General features: G+C 64.3%; 1 protein-coding gene across 2 annotated transcripts; it reads right to left on the bottom strand.

Moving 5' to 3' along the window:
• Window positions 1-65: 65 nt before the first annotated feature.
• Window positions 66-15,311, bottom strand: TNNI1 (troponin I1, slow skeletal type). Of its 2 annotated transcripts, none has more exons than XM_082397479.1 (8): window positions 15,189-15,311; window positions 12,047-12,092; window positions 9,637-9,678; window positions 8,482-8,613; window positions 6,820-6,909; window positions 1,605-1,781; window positions 1,257-1,366; window positions 66-402 (listed from the first exon to the last, which is right to left on the bottom strand). In XM_082397479.1, the coding sequence occupies exons 4-7, from the start codon at window positions 8,605-8,607 to the stop codon at window positions 1,259-1,261; spliced, it is 501 nt and encodes a 166-aa protein (XP_082253605.1). In that variant the 5' UTR covers window positions 8,608-8,613; window positions 9,637-9,678; window positions 12,047-12,092; window positions 15,189-15,311; the 3' UTR covers window positions 66-402; window positions 1,257-1,258. The 2 variants fall into 2 exon arrangements, with proteins under 2 accessions (XP_082253605.1, XP_082253606.1); XM_082397480.1 differs by lacking the exon at window positions 15,189-15,311 and adding an exon at window positions 13,874-14,003.
• Window positions 15,312-17,002: the final 1,691 nt, after the last annotated feature.

Genomic DNA, 17,002 nt, shown 5'->3' with positions numbered 1-17,002 from the left:
GCCCAGCACAGCCTCCCTCACAGGCTCCCTGCCTTCCCCCTCCCGCAGGTGCTTACAGCCAGAGCTGCAGAAGCGACCAGGACACTGGTTTTAATGGAGAGGCTGTGACGCCCACGGGCGCTTGACATACAGAGCGGAGGGTGCGTGCCTCCTTGTGGCCTGTTTGCACCACAGCGGCCGGGAGCCCAGCCGCCAGCCAGGCGAGGTCTTCAGACGCTGCCGTTCCTCCCCTCTCGTGTCTGTTAATCCCAGTCCCGCCGGAAGGCGCGCAGGCTGGAGGGGAGACGTGGGAGCGGGGGGCGGGGGGGCCCTCTGCAGTGCAGGGGCGGATGCTGAGAGGCCGGCGGGAGGGGCTGGAGGAAGGAGCCGGCAGGGCACCCGGAGCACAGCTTGGCCAGCTGCCTGTGGGACAGAGAGGCAGCAGCCCTCAGTTCCCAGGCCTTCTCACCCCGGCACCCAGGCTGGACTGCTGTCCACAGGGGCTCCTACGAGCCTCAGCTCTCCCCCCTCACACCGCTCCTCCCCACGGGGCTCCTCGCGCCCGCCGGCCTGGGCATCCTTCCATGTGTGGCTAATCCCCACCTCTGAGCTCTGGCTGCACCATCAGCCCCCGACACGCCCCCCTGTGTCTGCAATCCCATCACGTCCTCGGAGAGCTTGCCCCTCCACGAGGCTTCTCAGACGGACAGGGCTATCGGACAGAACCTGCCCCGTTGCGTGTGCCTTCCGCACGCCCACAGAGGGCTTCACGTGTCCTAACTTGGCTGCTTTCTCCAGCAGCTTCCTCGGAGAGTGGGTGGCCTTGTCTCCTCTGAATGGAAGCCCCCCCGACCAGTGCTGGGCACTTTGCAGGATTCCCCAGGAGGCAGTTAAAAGTGCTTTAGACTTTTGGAAAGTCAGAGCTGGAAGGCCCTGGGGGTCATGGAATCCAGGGGTTCTAAGCTCTGGCATCAGAGTCACCCAGGGGCTGATCCCACCCCAGAGTATCGGATCCAGCAGGCCTGGGAGGGGCCAGATCATCTGCACCCCAGGTGATACACCTGGGGGATCACGGAGCTGATGCAACCCCAATGCCGCAGGTGAGGGAGTGAAGGGCCCCGATGCAGGAATGATGTGCCCACAGTCTCGGGGGGACCAGGACTGAGCCACCTCAGGGCTCCTCTCCCCCGACCGCCCTGCCCAGCCCGCCAGCCGCTGTCCTGGGGTCCCTGCTCCCTGTAAACTGGGGCCTGGGGGCGGGGAGCCGGCTCTGGTACCTCTACTGGGAGGTCGGGGACTTAGCAGCATCAAACATCTTCTTGCGGCCCTCCATCCCGGACATGGCCTCTACGTTCTTCCTCCAGTCGCCCACCTCCACGGGCCGCTCCTGTGGGCGGCCACACAGGGGACACTTAGCGCCAGGCCCTCCCTGCGCAGGGGCAGCTGGGGGATGGGAAGTCAGCCTCCCCTAAAAGGTGGGACATCCCGGCCCTCCTTCTCCCAGAACAGGGTGGTGAGGCCTCCCCGGGCCTCCCAGGGGTCCTGGAACGTTCTGCCAGCTGGCGGGGCTCCTGCGGGGGCTGCAGGGCTGGCCGAGGCCGCGTCGGGTGAGGTCGGGGGCTCACCTTCTCCGTGTCCTCCTTCTTCACAGACTTGAGGTTGGCACGCAGGTCCATGGACACCTTGTGCTTGGAGCCCAGCAGGGCGCGCAGCATGGCGTCGGCCGAGACGCGGACGCGCCGCAAGGGGGGGCGCTTGAACTTCCCGCGCAGGTCCAGCACCTTGAGCTTCAGGTCCTTGATCTGCGGGGAGGGGGCAGCTCAGGGCTTCGGGCCCCAGCCAGGCCCCACTTCTCCAGGGTCCAGGCCAGGCCCTCGGGGATGCCCAGACCCACTCTCTGTCACCTTGCAAACAGCCACCTCTGTTCTATCCTATTCTGTTGGTACAGGGGTGAGTGGGACTCGGAGAGGGAACTCCGTTAGCCATGGAGCGAAGAGACAGCAGTGTCATTCGGAAGCCCTGTTTGCAGTGGGGCGGGCCACTTCCTCTGATTCCTGCTTCTAACCAGTCCCTTCCCAGTGAGCCTTCAGAGCAGCTCATTGAGGGCACAGCCCTGGTCCAGCAGGATGGATAAACCCCATGTCCGAGCCCCCTGGGCGATTTCCAGGGTGCAACCTCAGGAGGAAATTCTGGGGGGATCCGTGAACCCACAGACCGTCATTCCTGCTGGGGAGAAGTGGGAAGGGGGGCAGCGGCTCCAGTCCCTCCCCACCCCTCTGCTGGAACAGGTGCCCACTCCAGCAGCAGGAACCCTGTCCCTCCGCATTCTGCCCACCGCACTAGAGCTGGGTCTGGGTGGAGCTGACGCCCTGCGCCCCATGCCGGGGGAGTGCTGAGTGACTGGAGTCTGGGCCAGGCCCATCCCAGGTCCACTGCTGTGTGACCTGGGCCGAGTTTCTCAGCCTCTCTGAACTCAGTGTCCTCATCTGTCAGGTGCAGATAAAAGCACCCACTTTGTCCACAGGCGTGCAAGGAGGATCAAAGGGACAATGCACATGAAAGCCGTTTGCAAGGTAAGGTGGTATTAACAGGCTATGATTATTTGTGTGGGTGAATAAAAGGGGCGGCTTCTCTTCCAATGAAGAGCCCACCTTATAGGTTGGAGGAAGTCTGTGCTTTTCATCTGTGTGAAAAGCATCACCTTCTCTCTGCCCAACTCCAGCCCTGGGGGATGGAGTGCAGGGACCAGAGCTTCCTAAGTGCCACTCCCCAGACCCGGCAGTGGGAGGGGGATCTGGTCCACAGCTGCCACGTCGATGCCCACCCGACACCCCCAGACATCACCCGCCACCCACCTGACCTGCACCGGCTGCGCCCACCTCCCCAGACACCACCCTGTCCCACCCAGCCAGCCCGCTCCAGCTGCGCCCACCTCCCCAGACACCACCCTGTCCCACCCAGCCAGCCCGCTCCAGCTGCGCCCACCTCCCCAGACACCACCCTGCCCCACCCAGCCAGCGCGCTCCAGCTGCGCCCACCTCCCCAGACACCACCCTGCCCCACCCAGCCAGCCCGCTCCAGCTGCGCCCACCTCCCCAGACACCACCCTGCCCCACCCAGCCAGCCCGCTCCAGCTGCGCCCACCTCCCCAGACAGCACCCTGCCCCACCCAGCCAGCCCGCTCCAGCTGCGCCCACCTCCCCAGACACCACCCTGCCCCACCCAGCCAGCCCGCTCCAGCTGCGCCCACCTCCCCAGACACCACCCTGCCCCACCCAGCCAGCCCGCTCCAGCTGCGCCCACCTCCCCAGACACCACCCTGCCCCACCCAGCCAGCCCGCTCCAGCTGCGCCCACCTCCCCAGACACCACCCTGCCCCACCCAGCCAGCGCGCTCCAGCTGCGCCCACCTCCCCAGACACCACCCTGCCCCACCCAGCCAGCCCGCTCCAGCTGCGCCCACCTCCCCAGACACCACCCTGCCCCACCCAGCCAGCCCGCTCCAGCTGCGCCCACCTCCCCAGACACCACCCTGCCCCACCCAGCCAGCCCGCTCCAGCTGCGCCCACCTCCCCAGACACCACCCTGCCCCACCCAGCCAGCGCGCTCCAGCTGCGCCCACCTCCCCAGACACCACCCTGCCCCACCCAGCCAGCACGCTCCAGCTGCGCCCACCTCCCCAGACACCACCCTGCCCCACCCAGCCAGCGCGCTCCAGCTGCGCCCACCTCCCCAGACACCACCCTGCCCCACCCAGCCAGCGCGCTCCAGCTGCGCCCACCTCCCCAGACACCACCCTGCCCCACCCAGCCAGCCCGCTCCAGCTGCGCCCACCTCCCCAGACACCACCCTGCCCCACCCAGCCAGCGCGCTCCAGCTGCGCCCACCTCCCCAGACACCACCCTGCCCCACCCAGCCAGCCCGCTCCAGCTGCGCCCACCTCCCCAGACACCACCCTGCCCCACCCAGCCAGCCCGCTCCAGCTGCGCCCACCTCCCCAGACACCACCCTGCCCCACCCAGCCAGCCCGCTCCAGCTGCGCCCACCTCCCCAGACACCACCCTGCCCCACCCAGCCAGCCCGCTCCAGCTGCGCCCACCTCCCCATACACCACCCTGCCCCACCCAGCCAGCGCGCTCCAGCTGCGCCCACCTCCCCAGACACCACCCTGCCCCACCCAGCCAGCCCGCTCCAGCTGCGCCCACCTCCCCAGACACCACCCTGCCCCACCCAGCCAGCGCGCTCCAGCTGCGCCCACCTCCCCAGACACCACCCTGCCCCACCCAGCCAGCGCGCTCCAGCTGCGCCCACCTCCCCAGACACCACCCTGCCCCACCCAGCCAGCGCGCTCCAGCTGCGCCCACCTCCCCAGACACCACCCTGCCCCACCCAGCCAGCGCGCTCCAGCTGCGCCCACCTCCCCAGACACCACCCTGTCCCACCCAGCCAGCGCGCTCCAGCTGCGCCCACCTCCCCAGACACCACCCTGCCCCACCCAGCCAGCGCGCTCCAGCTGCGCCCACCTCCCCAGACACCACCCTGCCCCACCCAGCCAGCCCGCTCCAGCTGCGCCCACCTCCCCAGACAGCACCCTGCCCCACCCAGCCAGCGCGCTCCAGCTGCGCCCACCTCCCCAGACACCACCCTGCCCCACCCAGCCAGCGCGCTCCAGCTGCGCCCACCTCCCCAGACACCACCCTGCCCCACCCAGCCAGCGCGCTCCAGCTGCGCCCACCTCCCCAGACACCACCCTGCCCCACCCAGCCAGCCCGCTCCAGCTGCGCCCACCTCCCCAGACACCACCCTGCCCCACCCAGCCAGCCCGCTCCAGCTGCGCCCACCTCCCCAGACACCACCCTGCCCCACCCAGCCAGCGCGCTCCAGCTGCGCCCACCTCCCCAGACACCACCCTGCCCCACCCAGCCAGCCCGCTCCAGCTGCGCCCACCTCCCCAGACACCACCCTGCCCCACCCAGCCAGCCCGCTCCAGCTGCGCCCACCTCCCCAGACACCACCCTGCCCCACCCAGCCAGCGCGCTCCAGCTGCGCCCACCTCCCCAGACACCACCCTGCCCCACCCAGCCAGCGCGCTCCAGCTGCGCCCACCTCCCCAGACACCACCCTGCCCCACCCAGCCAGCCCGCTCCAGCTGCGCCCACCTCCCCAGACACCACCCTGCCCCACCCAGCCAGCGCGCTCCAGCTGTGCCCACCTCCCCAGACACCACCCTGCCCCACCCAGCCAGCCCGCTCCAGCTGCGCCCACCTCCCCAGACACCACCCTGCCCCACCCAGCCAGCCCGCTCCAGCTGCGCCCACCTCCCCAGACAGCACCCTGCCCCACCCAGCCAGCGCGCTCCAGCTGCGCCCACCTCCCCAGACACCACCCTGCCCCACCCAGCCAGCCCGCTCCAGCTGCGCCCACCTCCCCAGACAGCACCCTGCCCCACCCAGCCAGCGCGCTCCAGCTGCGCCCACCTCCCCAGACACCACCCTGCCCCACCCAGCCAGCGCGCTCCAGCTGCGCCCACCTCCCCAGACACCACCCTGCCCCACCCAGCCAGCCCGCTCCAGCTGCGCCCACCTCCCCAGACACCACCCTGCCCCACCCAGCCAGCGCGCTCCAGCTGCGCCCACCTCCCCAGACACCACCCTGCCCCACCCAGCCAGCCCGCTCCAGCTGCGCCCACCTCCCCAGACACCACCCTGCCCCACCCAGCCAGCCCGCTCCAGCTGCGCCCACCTCCCCAGACACCACCCTGCCCCACCCAGCCAGCGCGCTCCAGCTGCGCCCACCTCCCCAGACACCACCCTGCCCCACCCAGCCAGCGCGCTCCAGCTGCGCCCACCTCCCCAGACACCACCCTGCCCCACCCAGCCAGCGCGCTCCAGCTGCGCCCACCTCCCCAGACACCACCCCGCCCCACCCAGCCAGCCCGCTCCAGCTGCGCCCACCTCCCCAGACACCACCCTGCCCCACCCAGCCAGCCCGCTCCAGCTGCGCCCACCTCCCCAGACACCACCCTGCCCCACCCAGCCAGCCCGCTCCAGCTGCGCCCACCTCCCCAGACACCACCCTGCCCCACCCAGCCAGCCCGCTCCAGCTGCGCCCACCTCCCCAGACACCACCCCGCCCCACCCAGCCAGCCCGCTCCAGCTGCGCCCACCTCCCCAGACACCACCCCGCCCCACCCAGCCAGCCCGCTCCAGCTGCGCCCACCTCCCCAGACACCACCCCGCCCCACCCAGCCAGCCCGCTCCAGCTGCGCCCACCTCCCCAGACACCACCCTGCCCCACCCAGCCAGCCCGCTCCAGCTGCGCCCACCTCCCCAGACACCACCCTGCCCCACCCAGCCAGCGCGCTCCAGCTGCGCCCACCTCCCCAGACACCACCCTGCCCCACCCAGCCAGCCCGCTCCAGCTGCGCCCACCTCCCCAGACACCACCCTGCCCCACCCAGCCAGCCCGCTCCAGCTGCGCCCACCTCCCCAGACACCACCCTGCCCCACCCAGCCAGCCCGCTCCAGCTGCGCCCACCTCCCCAGACACCACCCTGCCCCACCCAGCCAGCCCGCTCCAGCTGCGCCCACCTCCCCAGACACCACCCCGCCCCACCCAGCCAGCCCGCTCCAGCTGCGCCCACCTCCCCAGACACCACCCCGCCCCACCCAGCCAGCCCGCTCCAGCTGCGCCCACCTCCCCAGACACCACCCCGCCCCACCCAGCCAGCCCGCTCCAGCTGCGCCCACCTCCCCAGACACCACCCTGCCCCACCCAGCCAGCCCGCTCCAGCTGCGCCCACCTCCCCAGACACCACCCCGCCGCCCCCGCCCCGGCTCACCTCCCTGGTGTTGTGCAGGCACTTGGCCTCGATGTCGTATCTCTCCTCGTCCACCACCTCCACCTTGGCGTGCAGGTCCCGGCACAGGTCCTGGGGAAGCAGGGGAGTCAGGAAGGGAGATAAGGGAGCCGCTCAGCCCCCAGCCCCCCTTTTCCACCTCCCAGCCGGGTGCCCGGCCCCTCCTCCACCTCGGCGAGACCTGAGCTGTGGAAGGGGCTGATGGACCCCTTCGCTCTGAGTGGAAGTCCTTTGTTTTCCTTTCCGAATGTACTTGTCACTAAAAAGTTTTCTTATGATAAAAAGAATGTAAGTTAATTGTAGAAATTTTGAAAATTATATATTAAGCCAAAATAATAAAATAAGAGGACTTCCCTAGCGGTCCAGTGATTGAGACTCTATGCTCCCAATGCAGGGGACACGGGTTCGATGGAGCTAAGATCCCTCATGCCGCATGGTGCAGCCTAAACAAACAAACAAACAAACAAACACTACTAATAATAATAAAATAGGAATAATTAGTGATAATAATGATTATTATTTAATTAATAGTAAAATAGGAATTACTACCACCAGGCAGTAATAACATAGGTTACCGCCTGGAGGTAACCATTGGTGACATGTTGGTGTACAAATGGTGGGACTTCCCTGGTGGTCCAGTGGGTAAGACTCCGAGCTCCCAATGCAGGGGGCCTGGGTTCCATCCCTGGTCGGGGAACTAGATCCCGCATGCCACAACTAAGAAGTCTGCATGCCACAACTAAGACCTGGCACACCCAAAATAAGTAAGTAAATATCTTTTTAAAAAAATGGTCCCTGACTTACGATGGTTCAGCTTATGCTTTTTTTGCCTTTATGATGGTGAGAAAGCAATACCAATTCAGTAGAAACCGTGCTTGGAATTTTGAATTGTAACCCTTCCCAGGCTAGTGACGTTCGGTGCTGGGCAGTGCGGCCCCAACTCCTGGGCAGCCCCGCGCTCACGAGGGTGACCACAGGCACACTTAAAACCATTCTGTACCAGACAGCCATCTGCTTTTTCATCTTCAGCAAATTACACGAGGTATTCAACTCTTTATTATAAAGTAGGCTTTGTGTTAGTTGATTTCGCCCAACTTTCAGCTACCGTGAGTGGTCCTCACGTGGTTAAGCTGGGCCAGGTGTGCTGTGATGTGCGGTGGGCGAGGTGTAGACAGTGCACTTTGGACCTACGATAGTTTCACCTGACGATGGGTTTCTTGGGACATAACCCCATCGTAAGTCAAAGGCGATCTGTATTTCCTTCTGGTCCCTTCACTCTGCAGTCACTGGTGTTTAAACTCTTATCAATGTTATAAAAACATTAAAGGCCTATTTGCAGGGGAAGGACGGGCCAGTCTGGAGAAGTGGGCCCTCCCAAGCGTTGCACAGCTCCCTGCCCTGCACCGTCATGCTGGTCTGATACACGACCTGTCCCCTGCTCAGCACCCCCGCCCCAAGCAAGCCCCTTCTCCCTGCTGAGGCTCCCTTCCCGCCTGTAAAATGGGACCCAACGCCCCACCCCAGCCCGACCCCGCCACACGGGGTTGTGAAGACTAGTGAGGCCAGGTGAGGGAGGAGCCACTTGTAAAGGACAGAGCTCTGAGCCCAGCGGTCACCCGTCGGGAGCCCCTCCCCCACGCTCACCTGCAGGGCGCTGAGCGACAGGCCTCGGGTCTGCAGCGCCGGGATGCGCTCCGCCAGGTAGCGCCTCTTCTCAGCCTCTCGCTCCTCGTGCTCCTGCTCCCAGCACTCCTTGGCCTTGGCCAGCATCAGGCTCTGCGCAGGACGGAGCCCGTGAGCGGGGCCCCTCGTCCCCCACCTGCCATCGGGGCGCGAAGGGAAGGCGGGCCCCCGACTGCGAGCCCAGCCCCGGAGGAGGCCCAGACCAGGCAGCCCTGGGCGCCTGTGAACCAGGCGGCAGCCAGGAGCGGAGTGTGTGCGCGGCCACGTGAGACCAAACCCCGGGGGACCACACACGACCACACGCGCTCTTGGACCCCGGACCTTACTGTCCTTCAACCTTCCTCTTACCATTTCTCATCTTTTTGGGCCCCAGAGCTCCTAAGAAAGAATCTCTTACCAAAATAAAGCAAACCCTCTGCTCCCACTAGGGGTCCCACCCTGAAGTTGATCCCACCTCCTGCCAAGCCCTGGGTAGGTGCCAGGACCAGAATTCCGGGTTCCCACCCTCTGACCATGGACTCCGGGCTCCGGCCAGACTCCCTCTGCCGCCTCCTCCTCCATCTCCTCCTCCTCCATCCCCTCCTCTTCCATCCCCTCTCCTCGTCCTTCTCCATCCCCTCCTCCTCCATCACCTCTTCCTCAATCCCTTCCTCCGCCATCCCCTCTCCTCATCCTTCTCCATCCCCTCTCCTCGTCCTCCTCCATCCCCTCTCCTCGTCCTCCTCCATCCCCTCTCCTCGTCCTTCTCCATCCCCTCTCCTCATCCTCCTCCATCCCCTCTCCTCGTCCTCCTCCATCCCCTCTCCTCGTCCTTCTCCATCCCCTCTCCTCATCCTCCTCCATCCCCTCGTCCTCATCACCTCTTCCTCCATCCCCTCCTCCTCCGTCCCCTCTCCTCCTCCTCCTCTTCCTCCATCCCCTCCTCCTCCATCCCCTCCTCCTCCTCCTCCATCCCCTCCTCCTCCATCCCCTCCTCCTCCATCCCTTCTCCTCATCCTCCACCTCCTCCCCACTCTGGTCTCCCTCCTCTTTGACCTCCCACGACCCTCCCCCCCAGAGGTGCACTGCACCCCTCTCCCTCCCCGGACGCCTCCCCAGAGCCGGGACCCTGCTCACCTTCAGCAGGAGTTTGCGGGAGGCAGTAATCTTGGGTTTTCTCTGAGGAGAAAGAGGAGGAGAGACGGGTGAGGTGGAGGCTACAGAACCGGAAATCTGGACCAGGCCAGGATGAGTGCCAGCCTGTCACCATCCTTACCCAGCATCCTCGCCCCAGGGTCCCTTAAAAGCTCATCTTGTGATTGCACCTCTCAGATTCAGAGACTCAGCTCCCTGACCGAGGGGCTGAATCCTGCAAGACACTGTGTGGGTCACAGGGTCTGGGCACCCCCTTCCTCATCTGTGAGTCAGGATGCTGAGACCCACCTTACCCGGTCCACAGAGGGACTAGAGACAGAATGAGATCATGGGTGAGCACCAGCTTCGAGCAGCGTGGATGAGGCACGCGGCTTGGCGCTCTGGGGCCATGTTGTGTCACGTCAGAGAAGTAAGCCGTGAGTTCCCTCAATAAAGAAGCTTATCTCTTTAGACGTCAAAACTTTTCTTGATGTCAACAGAATCCATATAAGTTGCTCTCAGTTATGAAAACAATATTTTCTCTTCTTATTAAAAATGCTTGACATCTCTTGCTGACTAGATACGTCCTAATAGGTCTTGGCCCCGTGGCAGCGTCCCCCAGGGAAGCGAGAGGGGGGCTGCTCCATCCCTAACTCCGAGGGCTCCTGTCTCCTCCTGGACACAGGCGGTCACTTCTCGTGCCACTGGTGACCGCCCACCCCCACCTGCAGCTACTCTGCTGAGCCCCGGCCACAGCTTGGGTTTGCTATTCTTGTGTGTAAAGTAGAAGAAATTGGCTTTGAGCCGTCCCTGTGGGAGACAGTGAAGGGGCTTTCGTGCCTGGAACATGCGTCTAATCCAGCTATTCAGGCTGGTCTGTCTTTTCCTCTCCGAAAGCCAAGGGTTTTGCTGTGTGTCCGGTCCGCGTGGTTGTGAGGGAATGGCCTGTTGCTATGGTCATCACCAGCGTCACCAGCCGCGGTTTACACTGTCATGCACCCATGGAAATGTTTCACCGTCTCCCCACCACCGGGGGAGATTTTGGCCACCTCGTTCACCATCAGTCACCAGGGACTCACTTTCATACGAGCCTCAGTGAAACTTAGAGATTCACACGACGATGGAAAAACAGAATCTCTGCTGAGTGTCCCCTCCATCTGTGCTGCTAATTCCCAGCCTGCCAGCCCTGAGTCCACAGCTCCCCAGCTGCAGTCCCCACCCCGGGCGGGGCGGGACCCAGGCTGTGTGTGTCCTCAGCAGCCTAAACAGACCTGGGCTGTACCGGGGGCAGGGCTGTCTAAGTCCTGAGGGGAGGGCAAGGATCCTCTTGCTATTCTCTCAGTGTCCAGGTAGTGGGCGGGGGTGGAATAACCCAAGGATGATCCCCTCCCACCTTTCCAATGTAGATCTGCAAGGACAGGACGGCCCCCAGAGCTGGACGCGCCCTCAGACCCAGTGACAGAGGACTGCTCGGTGGTCAGCATGGGTGCAGGGTCACACCGCCTCTGTCTGGTCCCAGCCCCAGGACCACCTTCCAGGGACGTGGTGCACTGGGGCGCCCCCTCCCTGGACCTTGAGGAGCCCCACGTCCAGAATGTTCCCCCAAGGTTTATATCCTCCAGGGAATTTGCTCAGCCACTGAGCACCCCTCCCCAGGCCTTGACCCAAGCTCTCTGTCCTCAGATGCCCACCCTACCGTCACCTGTCTAACGTCCGCCAGGGCAGAGACGCCCCCAGTCTCACTCACCTCGCTGCAGCCGTCCATCACAGGAAGGCCAGGGTGGGCGGGGGCCGGGGGGGAGAGCAGAAGACAGAGTGAGTGTGAACAAGGCATAGCATCTATGCGACAGCAGACCCTGTGGACAGGCTGGGGGAGGGGCGCGGTGACAGCACACCAGAAGGAAAGCAGACATGGTGCAGGGGCACCAGTCCGAGGACAAGCAGAATAGAGTAGAGACCCTCAGGCCCCGTGGGCTACTGGAGGCGCTTTTGGGAAACACCAGCCATTGTACACTGGGGAGGATGGGAACCTCAAGGTGGGGTCCTAGGCTGTGAAAACTTCCTTCCCCGGGCCAGTAGGTACCTCCCCAAAGCTTGTTCATCTACTGGGTAACGTTAAATCATGGCCTGGGGCTTGTGATCCATCCATTTGATCAGTGCAAACAAACTCTTGAGACACAGGCCCAGAGGGTCTTCCGGCAACAAACTGGGAGCCAGTTCTGCTCAAAGCCTGGGCGGACACGTGGACCCTGGGGACCCCGGCTCTCAGGACTGTGCCTGTTTTAGGATCTGGTCCCCCCGGGGAACTGCTTCAGGGACCGAACAGATGGTCTGAAATCTGCAGCAACGGGACATGCCTTCCTGGACCCCGGGGCGGGGCGGGGCGGGGGGGGAGGGGGGGAGGCAATACTACTTACACTTCCGGCATGGCGGCGGTGGGGCGGCACCTGGGGCGGCACCTGGGGCGGAAGGAACCGTGGATGAGGGAGAGTTAGAGCCCCTGCCCTCACCCCGACCTGGCTGGGCCGTGGGGCTGTGTCAGCCGCCCAGCCTGCAAGAGAAGGTCCGGTAGCAGAAAGGAGAAATCAGACATATCGCCTTCCCGTGGGTCAGGATGGGGTAAATACTTGTCCGTTTACTCTTTTTTCTCTCCATTCATTTACTCATTCATTCACAGGGGAGAGAAACCTTACAAAGGCAAAGAAACAAGAGGAGAATCTAAAGTGGTTCTGCTGGGCAGGTGTGTAGGACCAGGATCTGCAAACTACAGCCCACAGGCCAGGACTGGACTGTTTGCTCAAAAGACTGTAAAGCAAAGAAGAATATGCGACAGAACCTTATGTAACCTGCAAAGCCTAAAATATTTCCTATCTGGCCCTTCCCAGGAAACGTTTGCCAACACCTGTGGGGAACAGAATGGAATACACAGGAAATGCGTTTGGAGTTGGGGGGGGTGGGTGCTCGCTCACGGGGCCTCGAATGACAGGGTGAGACAGACTGCCCTGTGGGCAGTGGGTGGTCATGAAGGTCTCGGAGAGGGCAGGGTCTGGAATAGTGAGCACAGGCCACAGGAAGCCACCACATGGCACACCTCCAGGGGGCGCCATTCACATGGATGGTGATGAGCTGGGACAGGTCCGTGAGGGGGCCCTGCAGGGGGGTCAGGCCAGGAGTCAGGGCAAAACCCTGTGTCCCACTCTGGTCTTCACCCTAGCCCTCTCCGGGCCAGCTTTTCCCTCTGCAAAATCAGGGGTTAGAGAACTTGTTTTCCATTTAATATTTGGTTCTTGAACCCTTTGTTCAAAGCAAGTCCAATCAATAGAGCGGCTGGCCCTGGTGGAAGGGGGTTAGCCCAGGACCCCCTGCTCCTCCGTGAGGTCCTCTGCCCGTGGAGCACAGTATGAAGCCCCCTGACCTGGGACCCCGGGACCCCTTTCAGTCCGAGAGTCTGGGGCTCAGACCGAGGAGGGGGTCCTCGAGCCGTAGAGGGGGAAGCTCCACAGCCAGGCCTGACCACCCTCTGGCCCGGGCTGGACAGAGAGCGTTCCAGTGGAGGCGGTGGGCACTGTGCAAACGACACGGGGAGGGAGGGGCACGGCTGCGGTGGGAGCCCGTGTGCAGGGCGGTCGGGAGCCCCGAGCTGGGTCATGAAGTGAAGGATCAGGGAGGGGATGGGGCCAGGGGAGGGCTGAGCACAGGGTCAGGAGTTTGGATCTGGTCCAGAACCCGGTGTGGGTAGGGGAAGGCTGACCCTGAAGGACACGTGCAAAGTGGCCACCGTCGCCTCCGCCTCTGCCTCGATTCCGCCCTTTCCCCTCGTGCCCAGGAAGCCTGGGTGGGGCTCAGCCACCCCTCCTGAATCTCCCAACCGAAAGCCTTAACCACGCCCCATCTGCCGCTGCCTCGGGGGTGGGGGGAGGGCGAGGCCCGGGCGGAGGGAGTGTGACCCAGAGCTTCAGCTGTCACCCTGGGGCACAGAGGGGAGTAGAAACAGTCCACACATTCCCGAGATGCTTGGCTGCAATTAGATTTTATCGCCAGCTGTTTATTCTAGGGCCGCACTCCTCTGAAGACACCGAGGCGGTCCAGAGGGGAGGGGCAGCTGGGAAAGAGCCCTCCCCACCCCGGGCCCACCTTCCGTCACCAGCCCGCGCAGCACGGTCCCCGGGGGCACAGATCTCACTGCGGAGGGACTCGGGGGGGTGTCCGGCCGTGTCCACACCCCCTAGACAGCCACTACCTGTCCGGCCAGGCCAGGCGTCCTGCCGAGCTCCGGGCCCGCCCCCGGCCCGCCCACTGACAATCACCAGGCCAAGGGGTCCCAGCCTTGCACTGACACCCACCAGACGGGACCCCTCGACAGGTCCCCTGGAAGACAAGCAGAGACAAGATAAGAACTCAGGATGGAGCCGGCAGCTCAGAGGGTGGGAGAGCCGCGCTCCCGGCCCCCAACAGCAAGAGGGAGATAACGGGACCCACAGTGGGAGGTAGGGGTCCCTGGGCTGCCCTCCCCCAGGCCCCATGGGTGGGACAGAAGGCCAGCCAGGCCGTGAGACCGAGACTGAGGCTATGTGTGGGTCTGTGTGTGTAAGTGTGAGTGTGTATGTGACTGTGTGTGAGCAGGGAAAGGACCACAAGTTTCTACTCAGGCTTGTGTTCCTCCCCCGGATCGCCCGCACCCCCGATCTTGGACCTCAGTTCAAGGGCATGCGGTCCTCCCTGACTGACTGCTGACAAGGCTTGTGCTCCCAAGGCTGCAGTTGTGGGACCCCCCAGCACCCTGAGCTCTGAACAGGAAAGCCCGCCCACAGCTGCTGGGGACAGTCTCCGGTCCCGCCCCCTGTTAGAGAGCCCACCCACCCCCCCCAACCCCCCCAACCCCACCCTCCCGCCTCAGGTCCTCACTGATGTGCTCACAGGCTCTCGAGCTCCCACCCCAGTGCTGTCCCCCTGCCTTCCCCCGAGAGCCCCCCTTCTGCGCCAGAGCCAGGAGGCTGGCTGGCGCTCTGCCCGCACCTGCTCTGTCCACTGTGCAGACAGCAAAGGGCGCCAAGCGAGTTGTCAAAGACAAAGAACAAAGAGGCAGGAGGCTTCCTTGGTCGGTGGCGGCGGGCGTACGTGCAGCCTTCCAGCCCCCGAGTCCTGCCCCCGCTCCTTCCTTCTCCTCCGACCCGGGCGTCGCCCTGTGCACTGCTCACCAAGCTCCCCCTCAACTTCCAAACGCAGCCCTTCTGCCCCCTCTGGTCCCTAACGCGCCCCTCTCCCTCCTGGGACGGCTGGGCTGCAGTGTGAAAACAGTCCTCGAGGCTCTGCCGGGGGCTCCCTGGGCAGCCTGGAAAATCCTGCTCACGGCTCCAAACGGGCAGGGAGCGCACCTCCAGCCACAGTCCTGCAGGGCAGAGGCCGCCCTACGGGACTAAATGCTGCGGACTGTCTTAGGACCGTCCACCAACAAACCCAGTGGCACAGGCGAGACCGTCTTCTTCGCCATCCGAGCCCTCGCTTGCTCCTGAGTCCGGAGCGCCAGCTCCACTGCCCGGCCGGTGGACACTCACCTTCCTGGGTCTCCGTGGGTGAGATGGTCTCGCCTTGCGGTTGACTGCAGACTGTGGGGGGAAAGCGGAGGGGAAGCTATGAAAACTACGGCCCACAGCAACTGGCGGCTAAAAATAGAACAGACACGCCGCCCCTCCCGCCTCCCCGCTCCCCCCCGCCCCCCGCCCACCGCACACACACCTCGCGAAGGGGACACCGCAGCACACAGCAGCAGGCGGGCTTGAAGACACACGTGTCCCAGGCTCAGGAGACACGGAGCCCGTGCACACAGCGGCCACCGCCTAGGAGACGGCAGCCCCGGAAAGGGGGAATGGACAGCAGACCAGACGGGGCTCCAAGCAGGGATGGGGCCAGGGCACCGGGAGGCCTGGGGGAAGGGGAGCCGTCTCGCTGACCCTGCATCTCTCGCAAGGGAATGTGGAAACCAGGCCCCACAGCCCCGGCTCCAACAGGGCAAAAGGCTTGACATTCGGGCATCTTCTGAGGCTCTGGTACACGTGCGCCAGGAAGGCGCCTGGACCTGGGGGTGACGTAAACAGTGCCGAGGGGGTCCAGTGAGGGTCCTGGGGCTGAGCTGACCTTCAAGTTCGTGGAGTCTGAGGGTCCACAGATGCTCTGCACCCTCTCCTGGTGGGTTTCCCAGGTCCCAAACGGCGCCCCACACCCCGTGCCTGGAACTTGGTGAAACTAACTCCCTCTGTCCCCTGACCCACCCTCTGTCACCAGCCGCATGCCAACAGCATCCAGGGGGCTGGTGTGCAGGGGCTACACCTGTTTACTGGCTATTTTTAGGATGATGGATGGACACCTAATACCCACCCTATGGTCAGAGAAAGACAATGCCTGCTATGTTAATCCAGTGGCTATTATTGTTGGTCATCTCATGGGCCGGGAGCCCAGGCTGGGGCAGGACAAGCAGGACGCTGACCTCTCTCGGAGGCCAGGAAAGGCCTTGCCAGCAGCAAGAGGCTGGGGAGCTCTAGCCAAGCGTCAGTCGGGTGGGAACAGAGCTGGTGGACAGGGGTGTCCTCAGGGGACATACCCAAGTGCCATGGAGGGGTAACGGCCCTCCTTGTGGGCCAGCAGAAGTTGCTCTGATTTGGCTTTGGTCAGGTCACCTTTGGGAAGCCTCCATGCAAGAAGGCTTCCAGGCAGAGAGAATGGGGTCTGGGGGGGTTATATGGGGGGGCGGGGGGCGGTACAGGATTCCAGGTGGAGGGGCTGGGATGGAAACCAGAGGAGCAGCTGGGGATCAGAGAAGGAATCTAGGGGCTGGGCATGAGTCTGTGGGAGTTTATTGCATTGGTTTATTAGGGGGTTGCTCCCGATTCATCAGGTCCGGGGTGGAGCCTGGAAGTTCGCATTTCTAACAAGGTCTCGGTGATATTGCTGCGGCTGCTGGTCTGGGGACCACACCTGAAGAAGCCCTGTAGGTAAACCAAGTCGGCACCCCCAACCTCACCCCCAGGCAGACTCCACCCTGGGGCTGGAAGTCCGGACTTCAGCCTGTGCTGCCCGCCTGCCCCCCGCCACAGAGCCCGTGAGCCGGGCGCAGACAGCCCAGCCAAGGACTGCCCGGACCCATCTCCTGCCTTTGCCCCGGCCTCTCCAAACCCTGAACTCTGGGGGCGCCCACACTCCCCGCCATCGTTTACTCGCTGATTCCTCCCTCGTACCTGCGGGAGGCGCCCTGCATCGCAGGCACTGACCCAGGCCTGGGGTCCCACAGCAAGCCTGGGGCCCTGCCCCACTGCCGCCGGGCCTAGAGGGTGCTCCTGGGTGCCCTGACCCCCCCCACCGCTTTCACTCTGGT

This window comes from Balaenoptera borealis (assembly GCF_965194805.1).
Source record: "Balaenoptera borealis genome assembly, chromosome: 1".
Classification (NCBI taxonomy): domain Eukaryota; kingdom Metazoa; phylum Chordata; class Mammalia; order Artiodactyla; family Balaenopteridae; genus Balaenoptera; species Balaenoptera borealis.
Note: the sequence above shows the minus strand (reverse complement) of the source record. Positions and strands in the feature narration are given on the sequence as shown.